Raw genomic sequence first — 23,151 nt, forward strand, 5'->3', positions numbered from 1 at the left:
GTTCGTTTGCAAAAACAGATTTTAAATAAAAAAACATGTTTTTTATTGTGCATTCTATGTTTTAAGCTATCAATCAAACTGCAGTTAAGGGTGTTTTGATTAAGTAATAATTACTAAAAAAGTACAGCTTACTAACAACACAATAAACCCGGAGTTATCTGTTTTTGCAAATAAACTCTTCAATTGTTAATTATGACAAGATTTTTTGAATATATGGACACAATACATTACTGTATATATTTGTATTATTGACTGTATAGACTGCGCAATTGATAACGTCGGTGAATAAGCGCAGGGGTTACGTGCGGGATGGGCCGCTGCTGCAGTCACGCGCGCTCACTCACTCCGGTGTGGGGATTGATCGAGCGCGCGCAGCTCACACACATTCTCTCATCACCTCTCAGTGAACGAATATTGCACACGAGCATATAGAATGAGCTGATCTCTCCATCTACGACCTTCACAGACAATATATTAGCAAACCAATAATGAGTCAAACTGAGGTATGTACTGTACAAATCTTTGATTGTTTCTTTCTTATCGAGGTAAACTCATGATCGATGTCAGAGTTTCACTGGCTGTTTAAATGGATGAGTTTGTATGAGCTTTCATTTGACACCCTGTTGTTTGGTAACAATTTACCTTAAATACTGACGTCGTCAAATAATAAAATAATAGGTTGCATTATTTTGAATTATAGGTAGATTCTAAATAAAGCTATTCATGTAAAAGTATGACAGATGTGTTTTAAGCCGTATGCTGCATTGGCGGAAAGCATTACATTCGTTTTTATCGATGAAAACAAATACTTCGGTCTGATTAAGTCTGTCAAAAACGGGCACATGACAGCTGGGAGAAAAAACAAATGGGCTTCTTTGGCTGACCAGTGAAAATGAGCCAGAAGTATCTAACTTTAGTGTTACTATGGTTTCCTTACATGTAAAGTGCAGACTAGTAACTTGAAGGGATAGTTCATCCAAAAATGAAACTTCTGTCACCCTCAAGTTGTTCCAAAACTGCATAAATTTCTTTGTTTTGTTGAACACAACGAAAGATACAGTATTTGAAAGAATGTTAGATTTCTGGGGCACCATTGACTACCATAGTAGAAATAATTATTCTAGATTTTTTTGTTCCGTTGAACACAAAAGAAAATCTTTTAAAGAATTTAGGAAAACAGTTCTGGGGCACCGTTGTGAACCATTTTAATGGTAGACAACGGTGCCCCAGAAATCTCAGTTGCTAACATTCAATATATTTTCTTTGTGTTCAACAGAGCAAAGACATTTATACAGGTTTGAAACAACCTAAGGTCGAGTAATTCATGACAGAATTTTTATTTTTGGGTGAACTGTCCCTTTAAAGGAACATCGTATTGAGTGGCCGATGGCATGTCAGATTTGAGCTGGTCTGCTGCAGGTGTTTTTACCCACTAGTTAGTAATGATTTCAGAAAACTAATAAGCTGAGTGTCTCCATTTGAGATAGTTGAAGAGAAATTGTCTTCTGTCCTCTTGTACTGTTGTCATAGTGACAAAGCAGCTCAGGATCTCCTGTTGCAAATCACATGTGATTATTATGGTGACCACTACAACAATGGCAATTGTTAGTGAATGTGCAGCGCAGTAAACTATATCATTTTCTCTTGTGTAATAATTGCTAAATGTATTAGCATAGTAACATAAAACTAGATTTTTAAGTACTTCTCAAAACATTTAAGTTAGGATTTTTTTTTATATAAAATTAAGTTTACACTACTTAAACTGTTTAATTTCTTTGAACATTCGGGTTTACAGTGTACTTCTAACCCTCTTTGTTTCCAAATCTACTTATTGTTGTTCGACCATGCATGTTTTTTACCAGTATGAATTTTACCATGCCACTAAAGATTTTGACACTCTATGAACAGTAAAAATCCAGGTCAAAATGTAAAATCGTGTGTTTGTGCTACAGCTGAGGCAGTTTTTGTAAGTCTGTTTTCTTACATGTGTATCATCTGTTGTAGTTGGAGATGTCAGGGCCGAGTGTGAGCCGACACAACCGCAACATAAAAAGGAGGAGGTGGGGGGGTATGAGGCAGCGGTGGAAAATGCTGGGTCTCTTTGAGATCGACCAGCAGCACGAGTTCTACAGCCTCACATGTATGATGAAAGAAGGACTTTGTGCTGCCATTCAAAACACCATTGACAACCCTTTACCTGTGAGTATACCCATGAGCATACCCCTCATTCAGTCCTTATTGAATATCATGTCTTACATTTTCGGTATATCAGGGAAAACCTGTATTTTTATTTTGTAAATTTTGCCCTTACTGTGTAAATCTTTTTAATACAGCTCATGATACAACCATTTTAGTGTTGATTTGCATATTGAAACAAAGATGAGAGAGACAAACGCTTTGGGATGATCAAAGACCTCCAAGGAGACAGACATGCTCTATTTATCATTAATTACTACGAAGAAGCTCCACAGAGAGGAACATATTTAGTATGATCTTTCCATGGAGACTATGTGTTTGTAGTATTGAAGGGGAATCCAACCGCTGTGTTTGAGGTTGTTTGGAGCTGTTTTTATGTTGTTCATTTGCTCAAGAGAAACAGATCAGCGAAACAAACACCATTGTACTTCAAACAATGCCCTGGTCTTCACAGCGCATGGTAGTGCCATCAGAGGGTAAACATGGACTAAGCTAGATGACATGAATAAACAGATGTATTGCATCTTGCAGTGAAAAATCTGATTCATGAATTTCCATATGATTTTGGACCATAAATGTTTTAATTTGAATAAAAACTCTATAACTATTTAAAAACGCAATATAGTTGCTATTAATGCACTAAGGGAGTTGAGAGCAACACAAACACAGCATGTTATGGGTGCCTTTATGGTCATGTGCTTGTTCACTAACACACACATACAGATGATGTTGCACATCCCAATGTCATTGAATTCCGTTTGCTTATACAACAGTATGACTCATGAATGTGCTGCCTGTTGTCTGGGACTCAAAGCATTTTAACACAATTGCACAGAAAAAAAACATTGCATTGTATTGCTGCAAATGTTTGCACCAATTCATCACATTTCATTACTAATCATTGTATTGTATCGTTTGTTTTTCAGGATGAGCTATCTGAAGATGACTACAATCTTGAGGTTACACAAATCCATAAGGTTTGGTTTTTCTGGTGAATAACTGACTGATGAAAGCAAGAAAGCATTGATAAGTCTGTGTTATGATCATTTTACACGTGTATTGTTTGACCTATGCAGTCTGTCATCAATGTTTGGTTTTAAAGTCATTTTTACGTATATACAGTATGTCAGATTTAACACAATTATTATATTTAGTTGCCACAACTGATCCATAATGTTTACATAAAGGACTTCAGGATGGAGACTTATGCTGGTCCAGTTTTCGCCAGTTTGCGAGGCTCTCTGGGGATGACAGAGAAGGAATATCAGCAGTCCCTCTCCTCTGAAGGCAGCTATCTGCAATTCATCAGCAATTCCAAGAGCAAGGCAGACTTTTTCTTGACGTGAGTCAGCATAAATGCCTCACAAACCGGGAGCATATACATATACCAGAGATGCTATAAAGAAGAGACAGACCTTCAAAGGGATAGTTCACCCAAAAATGAAAATTCTGTCATCATTTACTCAGCTTCTTGTCATTTCTTTGTGACTTGCTTTGTTCTGCAGAACACAAAGGAAGATTTTTTGAGGAAAGTTGGTAACCGAACAGCGGCAGCACCCATTCACTTCTATTGTATGGACACAAAACCAATTCAAGTCAATGGGTGCAAGTTAACAACATTCTTCAAAATATCTTCTTTTGTGTGCTGCAGGAGAAAGAAAGTAATACAGGTTTGAATTGACGAGAGGACGAATAAATGATGACAGAATTTACATTTTTGGGTGAACTATCACTTTAATAAACAATGAAGTGGATAAACTGTATTTTGGAATAGGGATTATATGAACAGACCTTCTACCTTACAGTTATAAGCCTATTACCTTGAGACTTCATCTGTTTTTAACTTTCTAATGTGTGCATTAGCCTTAAAATATTTTTTTTGAAACATTGTTGATGCCATTGTTGTCAGATCTTTTAAAACATGGTATTATAATATAATACTGACAGACAGTTTTGGAGATTTTTGGTAATTTCCAGTTTAAGTAAAAGGAGCTGTACATGTATGAGTGAAAAGTAGCTGTCCCCAGAGGTGGCCAAGATGACTGCCAAGCGAGCTGACACACAATATATAATGAAAATACATTTTCCACTAGAGAAAAATGAAGGGCATAGCCATTAATTCACATCCTTTTCTATGGTAACCTAAAGATTGTAAACATCATCGTCTTTTTGAACAAGACATATATTGTCTTCTAGTACAGTATATAGGTTTAAAAATGTCTTTCACCTCCTCTCTCCTCTGCTCAGTAATGATAAGCGGTTCTTCTTAAAGACACAGAGTAAAAGGGAAGTCCGATTTCTGTTGTCTAACTTGAGAATCTACATGGAGCATCTGGAGAAGTATCCACATTCCCTGCTTGTCAAATTTTTAGGTGAGAATCAGCCAGTAAATAAACACATCATCTCTAACACATTTTTGATTTCTACTCATTTTTTATGTTTATAAATGTAACATTAATGGTGTAACGCATGGCTATTTACAAAACCTATAATTGCTAGTTTGCTATTTGCTGTAATGCTTTTTTTCATGGACAGGTATTCACAGGATCAAAATTGCTCACCAGAAGATGGTAGTGATTTCATTTCAGTAGTATCTTTAATTTTCTCACAACAGTATAGTGTTGAGGCTCATGAAGATTCATTTGATATTTTTTTGTGTGCAGAAATACTTTATTGTGATGCAAAGTGTCTTCTACCCAGATGACAGAATCACTGCACGGTAAGACTTCAATGCGGCATGTTACAAATATGGTGAACTGTTATTACAATGTCCATTAATAATCTTTAAATTTTATGCAAATCTTTATGCAAATCTTAAAAATGTAATGTTTCTCAAATCTCTATTACAAGTGGAAAGACAAAAAATGGTTTCCTGCAACCTTGAAATTATCGATTTTACGACGCCTTGCACTAATGGAATAATGATCTGGCCCATCTCCCACTAAGAATACTTGTGTGCCTCTGATTCCCCCGCCTCCTTCTCATTTACTTCTTGAACTTCTTATTCATTCTTTTCTCTTAATATGTCATAAGGTATGATCTTAAAGGTTGTGAGGTGAGCCGGTGGACAGACCCAGCCCCTGAAGGCAGCCACATGATTGTTGTATTAAAGGATCTCAATTTTGAGGGACAGATCATTAACCTAGGTGAACCTCGGCCATCTTTTTCTTAAAGTTTGAGAACTTTTAGACATCAACAGCAACACTGTTTATAGTCTGTTTGATGCATGTCTTGACACATTGAAACTACTGGCTCTTGTTTATAACAGAAGTATGATTTTGGTCCGGGACCTTTATAAAGTCAAAGGAGACAAAACAAAATCTTTCTGTGCTACATGACAGATCAACAGCGCCTTTGGCTTTTGCGTCAGGTGGAGATTGACACTGCCTTTCTTCAGACGCTCAATGTGTTGGACTACAGCCTCCTGCTGGCCCATCACCCCCTGCACCAGGATGAGCTCAGCCAGAGCCTCTCTTTCGCAACGCTCATCATGCGCACCAAAAAGTGAGCTTAAACGCAGATCCTGAATACAGTCATCCACAAACAATGACATATATAAATTGCTAATTTATTCATAATATGATTTTGATACGTGAAACTGAAGGAAAACTTAAATAAGCTTTTATTTCAAAATCATTTAGTCAATAATTGTTCTTTGTTTTATTATTTTCATTCTCTGTGGCTGGCTGTTAGGTCTGTTAATGCAACCTCCAGTCCTACACATGTTGCTACAGCCACTGTTCCTGGCGCGGTGGCAGAGGATGACTCCACCCTCCTCTCATCAGAACTATATTGTGCAACATCACAGGGTCAAGCGACAAAAATGCACTGTTGCGATGAAGGAACAGATAATGGAAGTTATGCGGGAGAAAACATCAAGCAGCCTAGCGGAACAGGAGAAGAATCAGCTGATCTACAAGTGTTCCAGGCCCAGAACCGAAGGCTGCTTCCCAATTTCAAGAACCCACTTCATGTCATTGATGGACCAGAGCAGCGTTACTTCATCGGGATCATTGACATCTTCACTGTTTATGGTTTCAGAAAGAGGCTTGAGCATCTGTGGAAAAGACTCAGACATCCACGGCAAACATTCTCAACAGTGAGTCCTCCAGCCTACTGTTACAGGCTATGCCAGTGGGTTCAGAATCATTCCAAATAAAGCATGACAAAAGTGTGCACACTGCTTAGACACCTGAGCCATACATACCTCATTATATAAACAGGCCAAAACTGTAGAAATGACCAGAATGTACATTTGAGGGTGTCTGTTTTCAGAGTACGTCTTTGAATAATTATTTGTTCAAATAAAACCATGCCAATGCAAGTACTTGTTGAAACACCGTTTCTTCCTGAAAAACACAGTGTAACTGCTTCTATATTTTCCCATTGAAAATTGATGGGTATACAAGTATAAAGTATACAAATTAGGGGTGACCCCGAATCGTCGACGATTCAATGCTTCGATTTGAGGAGCCTGATTCGACTACCAATCTCACAGTCGAATATTCGCAGAGGTGTTATGCAATGGGGTCTGGCTATGACTCAGCGCAGGATCACGTCTATCCGCGTCATCTGTGCTGTGAGACCGGTATAGAGAAGCAGCGCGTTCCGCACGCACCCGCAGATGACTCGCAAATGCATGTGTACACCGTTTCCAAACATTTGTCACTTACTGAATGTTTGGGCATTTAAATATGAATTAACACCTTCTCTTTAAATGCACGTAGTCCGTTACTTAGACTGAACTTTGCGCTGCATGATAAAAAATAAAGTAAAATAACCAAAATCACCATATATAGCAAGCACAGTGCAGAATTTTGGAACTGAAAGCAGGAGTGTGCAGGAAAAAAGCTGAAAGGGACTTTTTGATTGTTTATTTGATTGTGTGTGTGTGTGTGTGTGCGTGCGTGTGTGTGTGTGTGTGTGTGTGTGTGTGTGTGTGTGTGTGTGTGTGTGTGTGTGTGTGTAACTAATAATGGTGTGATTCTGAAAGTGGACTGGAATAACTACAAAAGAATTACAGTACATATATTTCTCAAATATGTGTGTTTGTGTATTATATACACGCCACGCCACATACACAAACATTTATTTGAANGCAGGAGTGTGCAGGAAAAAAGCTGAAAGGGACTTTGTGTGTGTGCGTGCGTGTGTGTGTGTGTGTGTGTGTGTGTGTGTGTGTGTGTGTGTGTGTGTGTGTGTGTGTGTGTGTGTGTGCGCGTGTGTGTGTGTGTGTAACAAATAGTTCCATAAATATCATTTAAATTTTGTATAACTACAAAAGAATTACAGTACATATATTTCTCAAATATGTGTGTTTGTGTATTATATACACGCCACGCCACATACACAAACATTTATTTGAAATCGATTAATCATAATTAATTGATTTGACAGCACTAATTAGTACAGACAGCAGAAACACATGGAAAAACTGAAAATTTTGCATTTTTATAATATGTACAGGGCTGGAAATGGGGGAGCTGCAGGGGGGCGGACTGCTGGACCTTAATTTCAAAGGGGGACTGAATTCCACCTCAAAATAGAGGATTTCCATCTTTTATCCACAGCCCCCATTAGCGAGGTCCCATTTCAGAGGCCGCATCCTTCAAAGGCTATGGTCCGAGAGGGACAGTCTTAGGGCATAGGGAAGAGCCCTTTAGATGGAACGCAGGGTGTCACTTCTGGTGTCCATTCAAAATGCAGTCGTGCTGACCTTGCACGTGAGTAACATAAATCTTAACAAATAACAATTATTCAAGTCAAAGTTTATTTACAGATGTTGCTCTTCTTTGTTAGGTGCTTCTTTCATTTGGTTAGCAACACCACATTTTTATAGTTCTTGGGTTTGCACCATACCACGTGAACACCGTGGTGGCAAAACACTCAGCAAAATGACTGCTTACAATATGAGAAAAAGCAATTTTGCGCAACATTTCAGTTTCCAAAACACAAGTGATTTGCACATTTTATTTTCCGTTTAGTAAACTAAACAAAACAAGTCCTCATATTTATTTGTTAAAAAAATAACAGTTTTCTTATTTAGTTGACATGTTGGCACTTTTGGCACAGTTGTTTTCTCCACAAAATCAAAGGTTTTTAAGATTATGAAAAACGTTTGGTAAACTGACCCTCAACTATAGTGTATCTTTAAATTTGAACGCAAAACTAATTCTCCTAGAGCAGTGGTTCTCAACCTTTTCATGGTCGCGCACCCCTGTAAACCCATTTTAAGAACTGCCCCCCCCCCCATACTGTACATTGAGGATAGATAAGATAATGTGTAAAATATTTTAGATGTTTAAACTATATATAAAGAAGCAAAAAATAGCTGTATATGACAGATTGATCTCAAGAGATCAGATTATAACCTTGCTGATAAAAACGAAAGAAACCATCACAGAAATGAATGGTTTCCATTAAAATACCATTGTGAACCATTAGCTTTTTGCATGAAAACCATTACAAAATTGTAGTGTTTTGGGCATTATTCCAAAAGGATTAATCTGCCAGGGCTGCGTTTCCCGATAACGATGGATTTTAGCATTTAAAAGCGTTTTCTATGAAGTTTATTCAGTCCCAAAACTCGCGCGCGTGATTTAAGCGTGCAGAACAGTTCCACGAGCGTAAACACACCATCGCGGGAGTGCAGAACAGTATCCGTGCACGGAAAAGAATCCTTGCGAGAGCGCATTTCTGCCCCGCGTGCAAAAATGCAGTCCGCGAGCAGAGGCTTTGACGAGCGCATGCGCAATTCTCTCTATGCTCTCGCAACTGCTCAACACTTGCTCGCTCGTCGAATTGACTTCTGAGACTTTGGAGGCAATGGCAGACTTCTCCTATCCTTTGATCACTTTTAACATGCACTCACCTCCGACCTGTATCCGTTGTACAGACGTCTTAATTTGGCATAACACGATACTTCTTTCCATTTTTAAACTTGGGTTACAGTGTTATGCCCTTCGCTTTGGATCTACATATTTGGTATCTTGACAGGAAGTTAGAAATAAATAGTTTGGTATGTGTATTCATAATTGCTTTTGTATTGTTAATCATTTTCATGAAATTGTTATAAAATTAGAATTAATAAATGGCTACAACAGTATAACTCAAAGCACAAGTTATTATAAATTACAATATGATGTACTCTCTAAAATTTAATTTAAATAATTTATTTGTTTTGCTTTATTTGTTTTGAAAATATTAAAACGGGCTATGCCAGTAAACAGATATTAGATAACTCAAATTTAATGACTACAGGAGACATTTAATTATATTATTATAGTATGTTTTTACATAGGTCATACATGACATGTAAGTTTAACTGCTATATTATATAGCATAATTTTTGTTGACAGATCAAAATGTCACTTACTAAAATACTAACACATAGCTAAGGCAAGGTAATACAGCTGTAGTAACGGCTGGATTTTGCTGTCGCGGACAGATTTCCAAGGCCTGCGACAAAACCTTCAGATCGCGACCAAATCGGTGCTCGTTTCTGTCATGGCTCTGCTTCCTTAGTCATGTTTTTCTTGGTCCTGTAGCAGAGCCATGACAAAGCCTTAGGTTTTATGTGAGAAGACCATGAGATGTTTGTTTTTTGACATCTCATGTGTTTTCTCAGGTCTTGTCTCTGTTCCCGCCATCTCGTTTCCTTGTTATCCCTCCCTGAGTGTTTCATTACCCACACCTGCCCTGTGTCGTTATCCCTCGTTTGTCTTGCCTTTAAATACCCTCTTGTTTCTTTGTCTTGTGTTCGTGGATTACGTTGTTTGTACCGTGTACCCTGTAATTGTGTAAGTGAAGTCTCCGTGTCTACCCGTGTTTCCCGTTCCTTGCCTTGTCCGTGGATTGTTCGTGTTGTGAGTTACCCTGCCCCTGCCTTTGTTACCCTGCTGTGCTTTTTAGTTAGGTTATTTGCTGTTCTTGTTTTATGTTTTGCCCCCACGTGGGAAGTCTTTGTTTTTGTAAGGTTCCAGAGTTCAGTTTTTTCCCCCATCGAGGGTGTTTTGTTTGTTTGTTTGTTTGATTAATAAAGTGTTTTGTGTTAACCCCTTCACCTCTGGCTGCCTGCATTTGGGTTCTCCCTGCCTCAGTACGTGACAGTTTCGGTCGCCGAAGCTCCAGAATGTGCGTACACATGGGTCAGAGTTTGCGTGCAGGTGCGCAAATTTTTCCGTCAAGTTTGTTTTTATAAATCCCATCTTTTGCGTGGGAAGTGGCGTACGCCTCTTTCAGGGCATGTTCTGTGCGTACGCAACGGTTATAAATGAGGCCCCAGATCAGTTTCATGATTTTAACACGAGCGAGAGTTCATTCGCAGTTTATAATACAGACGTGGTGTGGTGTCATTTGCCTGTCGAAAACAGCTTTTTACATCTTTAACAGGGCCGTGCAGAGACCTTTAAAGGGGCAGGTGCTCAAAGTATAAAAGGGGCACATGGAACAAGGCTTTAAATATGGCTGTGCTCAAAACATCAATACAGCAATACTGTATATCGTGATGCATTCCTTGCCGATACGTGTATCTATACGGATGCTTCTGTAATTGATAAAGCAGCAAATGCCATGATGCTGGGATTAGAAACTTAAGTGAATAAAGTTGTCCAAAAACTTTAAAGGGATAGTTCACTCAAAAATGAAAATTCTTTCATCATTTACTCACCCTCAGATTATTCCAAACCTGTGTAAATTTTTTTGTTCTGTTGAACACAACAAAAGATATTTGGAAGAATGTCAGTAACCAAACAGATCTCATCCCCCATTTACTGCCATGGTATAGGGAAAATAAATACTATGGGAGTCAATGGGGGATGAGATCTGTCTAGTTACTGACATTCTTCTAAATATCTTAGCTGATGTTGAGGGGGGCTGCTGGGGATGTTGTTGTCTTTGCTGTTGTAGAAAAAATAGTTTTAACATATTAAAAATATAATTATGATAATGATAATAAAAAAGCGTTGAATGTATAATTCGGAGGATGAGAAAATCAGAATAAGGCCATGTTCAGACTTGACTTCTTTTTCGAAGCTGCTAGCGTCTGTTTTACATTATAATCCTATGTAATATACCGTGTTTTCCAAAAAGGTGCTGAGCGCTTTTTCAAACGCCAGCGCCGACGTCTCTTTCTGCAGCTCAGAGCGTCTTTTGAGGTTGAAAAAAAGTTAAACTTTTCTGAAAAAAAAACGCCCTACGTCAAGCTCCCTTTTCACAGCAAACCAATGGTAGAGACCTGTCGTTTCCATGACAACATGCGAGGAACGTGATTGGTCGAGAAGGCTCAAGCTCTAAAAAATAAAATGGCGGCCGAAACGCCCGTTGGAGGATAGTTTTGTATAAATGTAAGTTTAATTTTCACTTTCAGTAACTTTTGATTGTATTTCTAGCGAGAAATAAGTAATGTAGTTTTTAAATATGTGATTAGTTATTGCAAGACGTACTCTGTTTCTAATTCAAATAGACTTCTGTTACGCTGTCTATCTGTTTCTCTGGGCTGCCTCCGAAGTCATGGCGTTCTGCTGATATTTGTATTTTTTTAATAAAAAAGCGCCTTTGTCAACTTTTTCTTGTTAAAAAAGAAGTAATGTCTGAACATGGCCTAAGCCTGTTTGACCAGTGTTACAGTGATACTGTAAATAATAATAATACTTCAAAGTGTTAATAGTTTTAGTCAAACAATATAAAAAGACCAGAACCCTCGACGCCTGTGAAACTTTTCTCCCCCAAACAGCAAACATCGATTCAAGAAGTGAACAAGCACCTTTGTTTATTATATTGCTGTGTGTAGAAGTAACATTAGCTGCAGCTAACGTCACGTCATTTCAGAGCAGGCTACACACAGCCGTGCATGCTCTCTTCGCGGCGTTCTTGTGAAATACTACTACTTAGTTATAATAATAATAAATACACTAATAAGTAAACAAGCACACCGCTCCCCTGAAAACACCACTTAGGGTCTGATCAGACAGAACGCGTCTTTTGCGGTGAGACGCGCCTCTTTGAATTGTTTTCAGTTGGCAGGGAGCGTTTTGCGCGCTGCTTATGCGCGCCGGGCGCCTCGCGTTTCTGCCGCCTGCAGCGCCTCGTGTTTTAGGCGGAGCGCTTTGAGCGCCCGAAGTTGAAAAACACTCAACTCTGAGCAGAAAAGCGCCTGACGTCATGTGTACTTTTTTCCATTGTCCAATCGGATGAGTGGAGAGGCGGGGCTTCCCTTGTCGCAATGCTTGGAACGCCTGGAGACATGGAGGAGAAACTTGTTGTGGCTGTTTCGGGTTACCTAGCAACATACAAAAAAGGATGCGCGCTGCTCTTTTCAAAGAATCACCAAAAGAGCAGCGCGGCGCGCCTCGCGTTTTCGAACATGAAAAGCGCGTTCTGTGTGATCGTACCCTTACCCGGCAGCCGCGAACAGTATGTAGATCCTTTAATAACTGTCAACAGCTTTAAACAGCCGTCCAAGTTCAGAAATACATGAAAAGGCACTTTATTTACACGCCACTCCCTTCACGCGCACTCTGAACTCATCGGGAGAGAGAGAGACTTGCGCTTATTCTAAAATTACAGTCTGAAAGACAAACATACTTATATGATCTACCTGTTTCTTAAGATGATGTAGAGGTAATTGCCGCTTCTTCCTGAGTGGACGTTTGCCTACTTTGTAGATATTAAGCTTTTGTGCGCAGCCTAAAATTGCACTGTGCAGGACCTACAATGAGTCTGCGCGCAGCATTCGCGATCGAGTTCCAAAGGTTGGGGATTTGGGGAACCGTCACGCCCCACCTGCAGCACCCCTGCGCCCCCTGGTTGAGAACCACTGTAGAGTTAACCCTGCCTGCCCCACGTGCATCATCCACAGAGTTGCAGCTGTAACCTAATCCAGGCTGAGTGGAAGATGCTCGATGTAACTGATGGCAGGCTCGTTAAACTCCTCATCCTCGTCCTGCACAATCGATTCCGTTACAGGGACAACCAACAAACTGATGTTACTGAAACGCTCACAGTGATAACGCTGACACGATGGATTTCAACGTCAAGAAACTAGCGTCGGATGCTGGTGTCTTCTTTACTCGTGCTGTTCAGGTATGAAACGAGTCGATGCTTTTCGGTTATTTCAAGTCGGTTGCCTTCGGTCCTTAGTGACGTGCGCTAATTCAGGGATGGATGTGCGCAGCGGGCTCGAGGGGATGAATGAACATCTTTAGCATAACATTGACAAACATTGCTTATTGATTATCTGCCATCATTAAAGCGAACATTTCTATTAAGTCGTCGTTTTGCGATGATCTGTATTTTCCTCGCCATTGTAACGATAGACGCAAGCCAAACCCGTATCCATTATTAATGGCTGTTCATGTGACAGTCACCAGCTGCATTCTCTCTTACAGTCCAACTTACAAAGTGGAGATCAGCCATCTTCACTCTGCCATTCTTGCACAAATAAATAGAAAACGTTCAAATCTCCAAAGAGTCAAATGTTCCCTGAATATTTAATTATTTTTTTATTTTTTAAAATACCAAATTCCCTTTGAAATATGTTATCGGGATAATCTGCAATCCACGACAGAATATAAGATGTTTATTTGTGTAAAGCAAACATAAGAAGGTAATAGATAGCAAATCTATATAGATAAACATTCTTTACAATATCTTCATTTGTGTTCTGCGGAAGAAAAAAGTCGTACAGGTTTTAAATGAGGGTGAGTAAATTATGACAGAGTAATTGTTATTTATGGTTGAACTTTCACTTTAATGGAGAGTAGTACAAAATATAACCTACAGTAACAGTATAGTCAAACAGAATGCTATGACAAAAAGTCACACCACTTTTTGGTGTTCTTGTGCAGATTTATTCATATTCACTCTAAATTGTAGCGTGTAAATACGATTTTTTTCCCCTGTCAGCAGGGATGAACATTAAACAGATCTTTTAGCATGTCAGAGGAAATCTGCAGTGGGTCAGGAGCTTTCTGTTTATCAGTCAGAGTCAAAGGGCATTGGGTCATCTATTAGCTACTGATCTTTAGAAAGCTAAAAGAGCATTACAGAGATTTCAACCTCTTTGACCCGTTTCCAGGAGGATAGCTACCAGTCACACATGTTTTCACATGAAAAAATATTTATTTATCTGAACATTTACCAATCAAAAGTTCTTTGCCATTCGACATACCTTCATCTATTCTCTATCTAATTGTATTTCTTTGGCCTATATTGTTTACTTGTTTTGTGAATCAACAAGGGCTGGTTTAATTGTTTCTAGTTAGTTTTTATGCAATGACATGCTAACAAAAATCTTAGTACAGTTAGCTGAGTGATCTGTAGTCTGTAGTCAGATTGAACAGGTGCCAGATGGAGAGGTGTGTCCCAGGTCAGCCAATCCCTTTTACTAACACACACTACTACCTGTCAGGGATTATGCAGACTGCAGGTTTTCACTAATAACTTTCTTTATGCAGTTAACGACAGCAAAAGCGAATCATATGTTGTTAATTATTGAACTACCTGTACGTATATTGAAAGGAATATTTAGCACTGTATGTTCAACATATTATTATTAACAAAAACATCAGCACCCCAAATACACCATATTTTCTAAATATGCTCTTAGTTTAATTTATAGTTAGTTGTAATATGTATGTTTAAGGGGAAGCGTACTGACCATGTCCGTGTATCATCTGATCATTCAATTATCCCACATAATCTGGCAAACGAAAAATGGGCACAACAGGTCGATATTTCGTTTTTTTCTGTATGAACCAAAAAATGACAGCTGATGTCTTTTTCCCATCTTTCAGCTCGAAACTGAAAATCCAATAAACAGGTAAACCAAAACGAAATACGGCTAATTTACATTTTTCTTTATTTTTCCAGTTTTCGCGGTGTCATACCACTTTGCGAATATATCAAAGCAGCATTTGTAGGAGAGTAGAATATGTAACTATTAATTCCCAAATACTGTTGAAGTGGATACTTTACTTTAGTCTCAGAGCAAATTTATTTATTATGTTTATCCTCTATTATGGCAATTCACAGGTTTCTGAATGCTTTCTTATTGGATTGGCGTATAACCTATCACAAGCCTGTTTGAGTACATGCATTCATTTAGGCCTATACAGACATAAAAAAGAAATTTTATTACACAAATAATCAGATTATTTTAATAAATTCACAAATAAACAACACGTTAATACGATGGAAAAAAGAAGGAAGGGATTAATAGATAGTTGGCATAAGCGTTCACATTGCCTATACTGTCTGTCATTAATATAATCATATAGGCTAGCAAACGCTTTTATCCGAAGCAAATTCAAAAGTGAAGAAAATAATGAAACGATTCATTCAAGGTGGAAATAATATGACATTTGCTGAGATCGATACAAAGTTTCAGCAGTTGTTAGAAACACACACATAGTTTGGACATTCAGTGTGTTTTGATTAGGTTCACAGCTAATGCAGTTTGTCACAGAAACGATGCTGACCATGATGAAAAATCATAAGAGAGAAATATAAGACAATTTTAGACATGCCAGCACTTGCGCATCAAAAACAAACAATATTTTCCATTAGACTTGAACTCGCACTAATATTAACAGCCAGTTGGTGGCGCTTGATAGTAGGCTACCTGACTACGTCCACAGAGGAGTAGCTCAAGCACCACTTGGAAAACTGGAAAAATAAAGAAAAATGTAAATTAGCCATATTATTTTGTTTTGGTTTTCCTGTTAATTGGATTTTCGGTTTCAAGCTGAAAAATGGAAAAAATACATCAGCTGTCATATTTTGGTTCATACAGAAAAAACAAAACACGAAATATCGACCTGCTTTGCCCATTTTTCATGTGCCAGATTATGTGGAATAATTGAATGATCAGATGATACACGGACCTGTATAATTTAGGTGACTGGTCAACAGATCTTTTTAGCTTTTTTACAGTTCCCTTAAATAGATTCGTGACAAATAGCCTACATTTACATATAGTGCAGGTGTCTTCTTTACTCGTGCTGTTCAAGTGTGAAATGAGCCAATGCTTTTTTTCCCAATAATGAGTTTTTTGGCGCAAAACGTCTTGGTTACGGATGTAACCTCAGTTCCCTGATGGAGGGAACGAGACGTTGTGTCGAGCCAACAGATGGTGTTCGTCCCTGAGAGCCAATCGCTTCCGACTTCTTAGAAAAGGCCAATGAAAATTGACGAATGAAATTTGCATGCCGGACTCTGCCGGGTATAAAAGGGAGACGACGTGCCTCATTCATTCACCTTAGTTCTGAGGAGCCTGAGACCTCTCACGACTGCTGCAGTGGGCAGCGCGTGTTGTGGCAAGAAGGACACAACGTCTCGTTCCCTCCATCAGGGAACTGAGGTTATATCCGTAACCAAGACGTTCCCTTTCTGTCGGTCTCTCGACGTTGTGTCGAGCCGACAGATGGGGTTCCTATGGAAAATGCCACAACACTGTGCCCTGTCACAATCTCTAGCGAAGCGAAGCGACGGTGACTGGCCTGGGCATGTCAGCCGTGAGCGCTACCGCGAAATTGTAACCTACCAGTGGGTAGGTAGGGGGTCCCAGTGCTTTACTTGAAAGGTGGGAAGGCCCCTGCCTTCGGCCTCACAGGCGGCGGCCTTGTTTCTCTAACAGCGAGAAGCCGCCTGGTACCGTAAGGCCACTGGGTAAGCGCTACTTCCTCAAGTGGGGGATGCGCTACAGAGACCACCTCCTACCGGAGGGAGGAGTTTAGTGGAGATACCAACATGGTCTCACCGATGGGGGAGAACTCATGGGAAGAATGTGCGGACTGAAGGAGTTAACCGCGAGGTGGAGGTCCACCTAGGGAAGGTCATGGGTTACCAAGGTGGGAACCAATCATGAAGATACATCAGACGGAACTGCCCTGCTGGGGGGTTACAACGTCCGGTAGCACTAGGTCCGGTTAGAGCTATGTTGTGGATAACTCAGTTGGTACCCGCCCTAAGGGGCAGGGCTGCTCTGCCCAGCCCGCCCGCAGGAGGTGCTTGCTTAGTGATGGATGGAGTGCCTGTTCTTCACCCAGTGGGGGAAGAAGGGAGGCTAGTTAGTACGCTGACCCCCTTAGGAGAAAGGGGGGAAGGTACTGTCATAGGCGTACACCCTACCGGCCGCCAGTCTTGCCTGATGCCTGCAAGACTCGAGCCGATACCGGTTTTACGCGGAGGCTGTAGGACCTTGCGAAGGTGATGGGTGTAGCCCAACCCACAGCTCTGCAGATGTCTGCCAGAGAGGCGCCTCGAGCCAGTGCCCACGAGGAGGCTGTACTCCGTGTGGAGAGAGCTTTCACCCAGTGGGCGTAGGCGATCTTAGGACAGGTACGCCATAGTGACGGCTTCCATGATCCACTGCGCCAATCTCTGTTTGAGACAGCCCTCCCTGCTGATCTCCAAAACAGACAAAGAGCTGCTCAGCGCTCCTGTGGCTCTGCGTGCCGTCCAAGCAGAGGCGCAATGCGCGTACTGGACACAACACGGATGAGGTTGGGTCTTTCTCCCCGGTGGGAGTGCCTGTAAGTTCACCACCTGGTTTAGGGGGAGTGGTGGGAAATTTGGGCACGTAGCCGGGCCGGGGTCTCAGGATAGCGTGAGAATCACCGGGCCCGAGTTCTAGGCAATCTGTGGACACGGAGAATGCTTTTAGGTCCGCTACGCTCTTGATCGCCATTCGTATTCATCGTGAAGTGAGAAAGCGCGGCATCTCCGAGGGGCTCCAGGACCGCATCAAGGTCGCAAGAGGGTATGGAGCGCGGGTGAGGCGGTAGCCTTCCCGCGCCCCTTAGGAACCAAATGATCAGCTTGTGCTGTCCTAGAGATTACCAGCAACTGAGTCGTGATGAGCGGCAATAGCGGCTCCATACACGTTCAGTGTGGAAGGGGAGAGATTACTCTCGTGTCTCTGGAAGGAAAGCACGTACCCGATCAAGCAACTCCGCGGGTCTTCTCTTCGAGAAGAGCACCAGGATGAGAAGAGGCACCACTTATAGGCTGTAGCGAGGAAGGCGGGACGAGAGCCGGGGGGCAGGAAGGCGGGGCCGGTGGCGTGAGTGATAATGAGTGTCAGCTGTACGCGCACCGGTCCCGCATGCCTCACGGGGAGCTAGGGAGCATAAGAGGACGAGCGACGGGACTGCCGACGAGAGAGGACCGGGCCCGGACATGTGTTAAGTTTTATTTATGTTTGTGTGGCCGGCAGTCGACCGTGAGGTGGCTGCCGGCCTTTTACTTCCGTGTTATTTTTTTTTATTATTATTATTTTTTTTAACATTTAACAAACTTTAATGAAAATAAACAAACAATAACACGGAAGTAAAAGGCCGGCAGCCACCTCACGGTCGACTGCCGGCCACACAAACATAAATAAAACTTAACACATGTCCGGGCCCGGTCCTCTCTCGTCGGCAGTCCCGTCGCTCGTCCTCTTATGCTCCCTAGCTCCCCGTGAGGCATGCGGGACCGGTGCGCGTACAGCTGACACTCATTATCACTCACGCCACCGGCCCCGCCTTCCTGCCCCCCGGCTCTCGTCCCGCCTTCCTCGCTACATAGGCGTATAGTCGCCTGGTGGCCAGGGCCCTAGCCTGAGTAGTGGTCTTAACCGCCGCAGGGGTTAGGCCACTCAGGATCTCCTCGTTCCGTCCAGGGGCCAGACATGGAGGTTCCAGAGGTCTGGCCTGGGATGCCATAACGTGCCCTTCCCCTGGGAAAGCAGGTCCTTCGTCAGGGGAATCGGCCAGGGGGGAGCTGTCGTCAAGAGCATTAGCTCCGAGAACCAAGTCCGGTTGGGCCAGTATGGCGCAACTAGTACACTTGATGCTCCTCTTCCCTGACCTTGCACAGGGTCTGTGCAATGAGGCTCACTGGGGGGAAGGCGTACTTCCACTAGTCCCATGGCCAGCTGTGCGCTAGAGCATCCGTGCCGAGAGGGGCCTCGGGCGGGGAGTACCTTAGCGGGCAATGGGTGGTGTCCAGGGAGGCGAAGGGGTCTACCTGAGCCCACCCGAACTGTACCCAATGAGCTGGACTGTGCGGGGGTGGAGTCACCACTCTCCGCGAGGCGTCAACTGACGAGAGAGCCCATCGGCTGTCTTGTTCAGGTCGCCTGGGATATGTGTGGCTCGCAGGGATCTGCTCCCATGTGGACTCCACAGGAGGAGGCGTCGGGCGAGTCGTGTTAGCTGCCGTGAGTAAACGCCACCCTGGTGGTTGCGCTAAGGCAGTTGTGCTGTCCGCCGGACCAGCACGTGCTTGGCCTGCATGAGAGGTTATAGCCCCTTCAGTGCAAGTAGCACATCCAACAACTCTAGGCAGTTGATATGCCTGCGCAGGCGGGGACCCGTCCATTGCCCCGACACTGTGTGCCCGTTGCACATGGCACCCTAACCCTGCAGGGAGGCATCTGTCGTCACCACAACGTGCCTCATGACCTGCCCGAGAGGGACCCCCATCCGTAGAAAGGTCATTGAAGACCAGGGGTTAGGGTGCGTTGGCAGAGAGGCGTAATCACCATCCGCCTGCTGCCCGTGTGCCACACTCTCCAGGGAACTCGACTCTGTAGCGAGTGTTGGAGTGGTCTCATGTGCATCAACCCGAGGGGTATCACCACCGCCGAGGATGCCATGTGCCCAGGAGCCTCTGAATTTCAGGGGGACTGCTGGCTGCTTGAAATATTCCAGGCAGTTCAACACTGACTGAGCGCTTTCTGAGTCAGTCGCGCTGTAATGGAGACAGAGTTGAGTTCCATACCAAAAAAGAGGATGCTCTGCACAGAGGAGAGCTTGCTCTTTTTCGGTTGACCTGTGGTCCCAATCGATCTAGGTGCCGAAGCACTAGGTCCCTATGTGTACATAACAGATCTCACGAGTGTGTCAAATGAGCCAGTCGTCGAGATAGTTTAGTACCCGCACACCTCTCTCCCTGAGGGGAGTGAGGGCGGCTTCCATGATCTTCGTGAAGACTCGTGGGGACAGGGACAGACTGAAAGGGAGGACTCTGTACTAATATGCCTGACCCTCGAAAGCGAACCGTAGGAACGGGCGATGACGAGGGAGAATTGAGACATGAGAGTAAGCGTCCTTCAGGTCGATTGCCATGAATCCATCTTGACATTAGATAGATGCCAGGATGCGCTTCTGCATGAGCATCCTGAACGGCAGCTAGAGTAGGTGCCTGTTCAGGGTACGCAGATCTCGCGACCCCCGCTTTTTTGGGGACAATGAAGTACGGGCTGTAAAATCCGTTGAACATCTCGGCTAGAGGGACGAGCACAATCGCTTCCTCACCAGAAGGGTGGCGACCTCGGCCCGAAGCACGGGAGCATCCTTGCCTCTGCTGAGGTTGAGAGGATGCCCCGAAACTTGGGCGGGCATCTGGGGAGTTGGATCGCGTCGCGACGGACCGTATCCCATAGTCACCGTGACGGTTTGGGAAGCTCTTGTCAGGCTCCCAGGGACCGAGACAGGGAGGCTAGGGGTACGTTCTGCTTCATCGACCTCCCGGGGGTGGTTCGATGGCTGGCAGTGCGGATCCCTCGCCATGGGGGGGCCCCCGGAGAGGAGATCGGCTCTGCAGTTTTACCTGCCTGGCGATGATGTAGCACAACGCACCATCGAATGAGAGTGCTTAGGCTGATGATTATCCTCGACATTGGGTCTTGCCGCAACGCCGAGTTGCCGAACACCGTCATGTAGAGGGTGAGAGCGGCTGTGATAATACCCAGATGATGATGTGGCACAACACACCGTCGATTGAGAGTGCTTAGGCTGCTGATTATCCTCGACATTGGGTCTCGCCGTGACGCAACGTCGAGTTGCCGAACACCGTCGTGTAGAGGGTGAGAGCGGCTGTGATAAACGCCCAGAGAGAGAGAAAACTCTTAGAAGTGGGCTGTTGGGACGGGGCAGGAACCGTCCCGGATCGACCACCAGCAATGGAATGGCTGGGGTCGGGCCCGAAGGTATTCTCGATCTCCCTGGGGTCTTCCCATGAGGGCCGCTTTGGCTTCCGCCGCGGCTGCTGACAGGGTGGTGGTCTCCTCTTCGATGTCTCGAAGAGGACCAGGGCTGCTGGGAAGCAGACGGTGCACGGGATCTCGGCGGCCAGAGGGCGGTCGAGTCGCGGCTGGGGAGGATATACTTGATATCCTCTGTCTGCTCCTTTACTGTCGAGAACTGCAGCTCGACAGTATCACCAAACAGCCCCCCCTTGCGAGATGGGTGCATCGAGAAAGCGGACTTTCTCGGCGTTACTCATCTGTGCAAGGTTCAGCCAGAGGTGTCTCTCCTGGACCACAAGTGTGGACATCGCCCGACCCAGGGCCCGCGCGATCACCTTGGTCACCCATAGAGCGAGGTCGGTGATGCCGCGGAGTTCCTGCATAAGCGCTGGGTCGGTCTTACCCTCATGGAGCTCTCTCCGCGCATTGGCCTGATGGACCTGCAGGATGGCCATAGCGTGGAGAGAGGGGACAGCTTGGCCTGCAGCAGAGTAAGCTCTCGACACCTCAGATGCCGAAAAGCCTACGTGCTTTGGACGGGAGTCTAGGTCGAGCCCCTGGGGGACATCGACGTATCCTCTAGCTGCCCCACCATCGAGGGAAGAAAGGGTGATGGAAGTAGTTGATGTGTACGTGCCGAAGGGGAGCGTTCCAGGTCGTACTAGGTTCCTCATGCACTTCCGGGGGAACACGGCACTGGGGGCGAGTGTGGCTTGGAGCCACTCTCAAGCCCGATGTACCGTGTATCCAGCCGCGAGCGTTGGGAGAGGCAGTGCGGTGCACCGCAACCCAATGCCGGCGGCCCGGGAAAGCATGGCTGACATTTCGACGTCCGCTTCTTCCTGAGCTCGACCCCCCGAGGGAGGGAGCTTCAAGGAATCGTTGGAGTCTGATGCCAGTAAGTCACCCTCCGATGCTGCAACAGACATCTCATCATCACGTACCGTGTCCGATACGTGATTGAGGAACAAGACGATGGGACCGTCTCATGGGGAACGGTCAGACGAGCAAGACGAGGTGCGAACGGTCCGCGAGCCAGTGGCTGATGGATTAGCGCTCACAGTAATCCTTATATCACCCTCGCTGCTCGCCGTAGCGGACGGCAGGGCCGTAGTCCTGCCGTCACGGAACGGGAAGCAGACGAGGTGGTGGCTGAGTCCCGTGGGAACACCCGTGATGCAACGTCTGAATCGTCAACCGCCCGCAGTGCGGGCAGGACATATCCACAACATCTGCCCCAGCGTACTGGAAGCAGACATCGTGTCCGTCCCCCTCCTCGATGAGTGTGTTGCACCCACGAGAACAGCGGGACATGCCACGCTGGAGAATTTGCTCTTTTAGAGAAAAAACTCGAACACTTCTGGAACCGCCGAGACGCCCAGGGGAAGTCGCCGCAGGAAGGGACAGTCCGCTGCACCACGTCGTAGAGCCGGCAGTCTTGTAGTTGCTACTTGTAGTGAAGTCTGTTGATCATGAGCGAAGGCTCCGAAGAACAAAAGGTGAATGAATGAGGCACGCCGTCTCCCTTTTATACCCGGATATCCAGGGGCGGAGTCCGGCATGCAAATTTCATTCACAAATTTTCATTGGCCTTTTCTAAGAAGTCGGAAACGATTGGTTCTCAGGGACGAACCCCATCTGTCGGCTCGACACAACGTCGAGAGACCGACAGAAAGGGAACTATCTATACATTGGTGCATATGTTTTCCAGTACACAGAAGAGAAGCTTGGCCAAGCAGAAAAGACTGAACTAGATGCCCACTTGGAGAATCTGATTGCTCGAGCAGACTGCACTAAAAATTGGACTGAAAAGATTTTCAGGCAGACTGAGGTGCTGCTTCAACCCAACCCAAGTAAGAATCAGTGTGCTTTTTATTTAGAAGTACCCACAAAGTGAAAATATAATGATTTGAAATGATCTCCAAATATTTTTGAAATAT

The 23,151-nt window shown here is 43.9% G+C and overlaps 3 protein-coding genes across 7 annotated transcripts in view; all 3 read left to right on the forward strand.

The window, feature by feature from the left end:
- Positions 1 to 141: 141 nt before the first annotated feature.
- On the forward strand, positions 142 to 8,029 carry pip5kl1 (phosphatidylinositol-4-phosphate 5-kinase-like 1). Of its 2 annotated transcripts, XM_057359925.1 has the most exons (11): positions 142 to 503; positions 2,005 to 2,199; positions 3,123 to 3,173; positions 3,384 to 3,538; positions 4,444 to 4,568; positions 4,732 to 4,766; positions 4,860 to 4,915; positions 5,230 to 5,342; positions 5,538 to 5,700; positions 5,890 to 6,295; positions 7,663 to 8,029. In XM_057359925.1, exons 1-11 carry the CDS (start codon positions 489 to 491, stop codon positions 7,723 to 7,725), a joined length of 1,377 nt encoding a protein of 458 aa, XP_057215908.1. In that variant the 5' UTR covers positions 142 to 488; the 3' UTR covers positions 7,726 to 8,029. The 2 variants fall into 2 exon arrangements, with proteins under 2 accessions (XP_057215908.1, XP_057215917.1); XM_057359934.1 differs by lacking the exon at positions 7,663 to 8,029 and having other exon boundaries at positions 5,890 to 6,929.
- A 4,787-nt stretch (positions 8,030 to 12,816) lies between these two features.
- sh3glb2b (SH3-domain GRB2-like endophilin B2b) overlaps positions 12,817 to 23,151 on the forward strand; it is a 35,700-nt gene continuing 25,365 nt past the window's right edge. The window contains exons 1-2 of one of the 4 annotated variants that reach the window (XM_057359969.1): positions 12,817 to 13,278; positions 22,923 to 23,064. In XM_057359969.1, coding sequence (XP_057215952.1) covers positions 13,216 to 13,278; positions 22,923 to 23,064 — 205 coding nt within the window. In that variant the 5' untranslated portion in view covers positions 12,817 to 13,215. The remainder of the gene's footprint in view (positions 13,279 to 22,922; positions 23,065 to 23,151) is intronic. The other 3 variants (XM_057359962.1, XM_057359986.1, XM_057359977.1) reach the window with 3 other exon arrangements.
- The window catches only part of LOC130570032 (uncharacterized), a 185,139-nt gene continuing 182,505 nt past the window's right edge, over positions 20,518 to 23,151 (forward strand). The window contains exon 1 of the mRNA XM_057360105.1: positions 20,518 to 20,552. The gene's annotated coding sequence lies outside the window, so the exon portion shown is untranslated. The remainder of the gene's footprint in view (positions 20,553 to 23,151) is intronic.

Source organism: Triplophysa rosa, linkage group LG2, assembly GCF_024868665.1.
Source record: "Triplophysa rosa linkage group LG2, Trosa_1v2, whole genome shotgun sequence".
NCBI classification, from domain to species: Eukaryota; Metazoa; Chordata; class Actinopteri; order Cypriniformes; family Nemacheilidae; genus Triplophysa; species Triplophysa rosa.

What these genes read in the sequence shown, in the direction of transcription:
- pip5kl1 (XM_057359925.1), top strand. An exon ending in AAATTGCTCACCAGAAGATG is followed by an intron (nt 4,767 to 4,859) that starts GTAGTGATTTCA and finishes TTTTGTGTGCAG; the next exon opens with AAATACTTTATTGTGATGCA. An exon ending in GGGACAGATCATTAACCTAG is followed by an intron (nt 5,343 to 5,537) that starts GTGAACCTCGGC and finishes GCTACATGACAG; the next exon opens with ATCAACAGCGCCTTTGGCTT.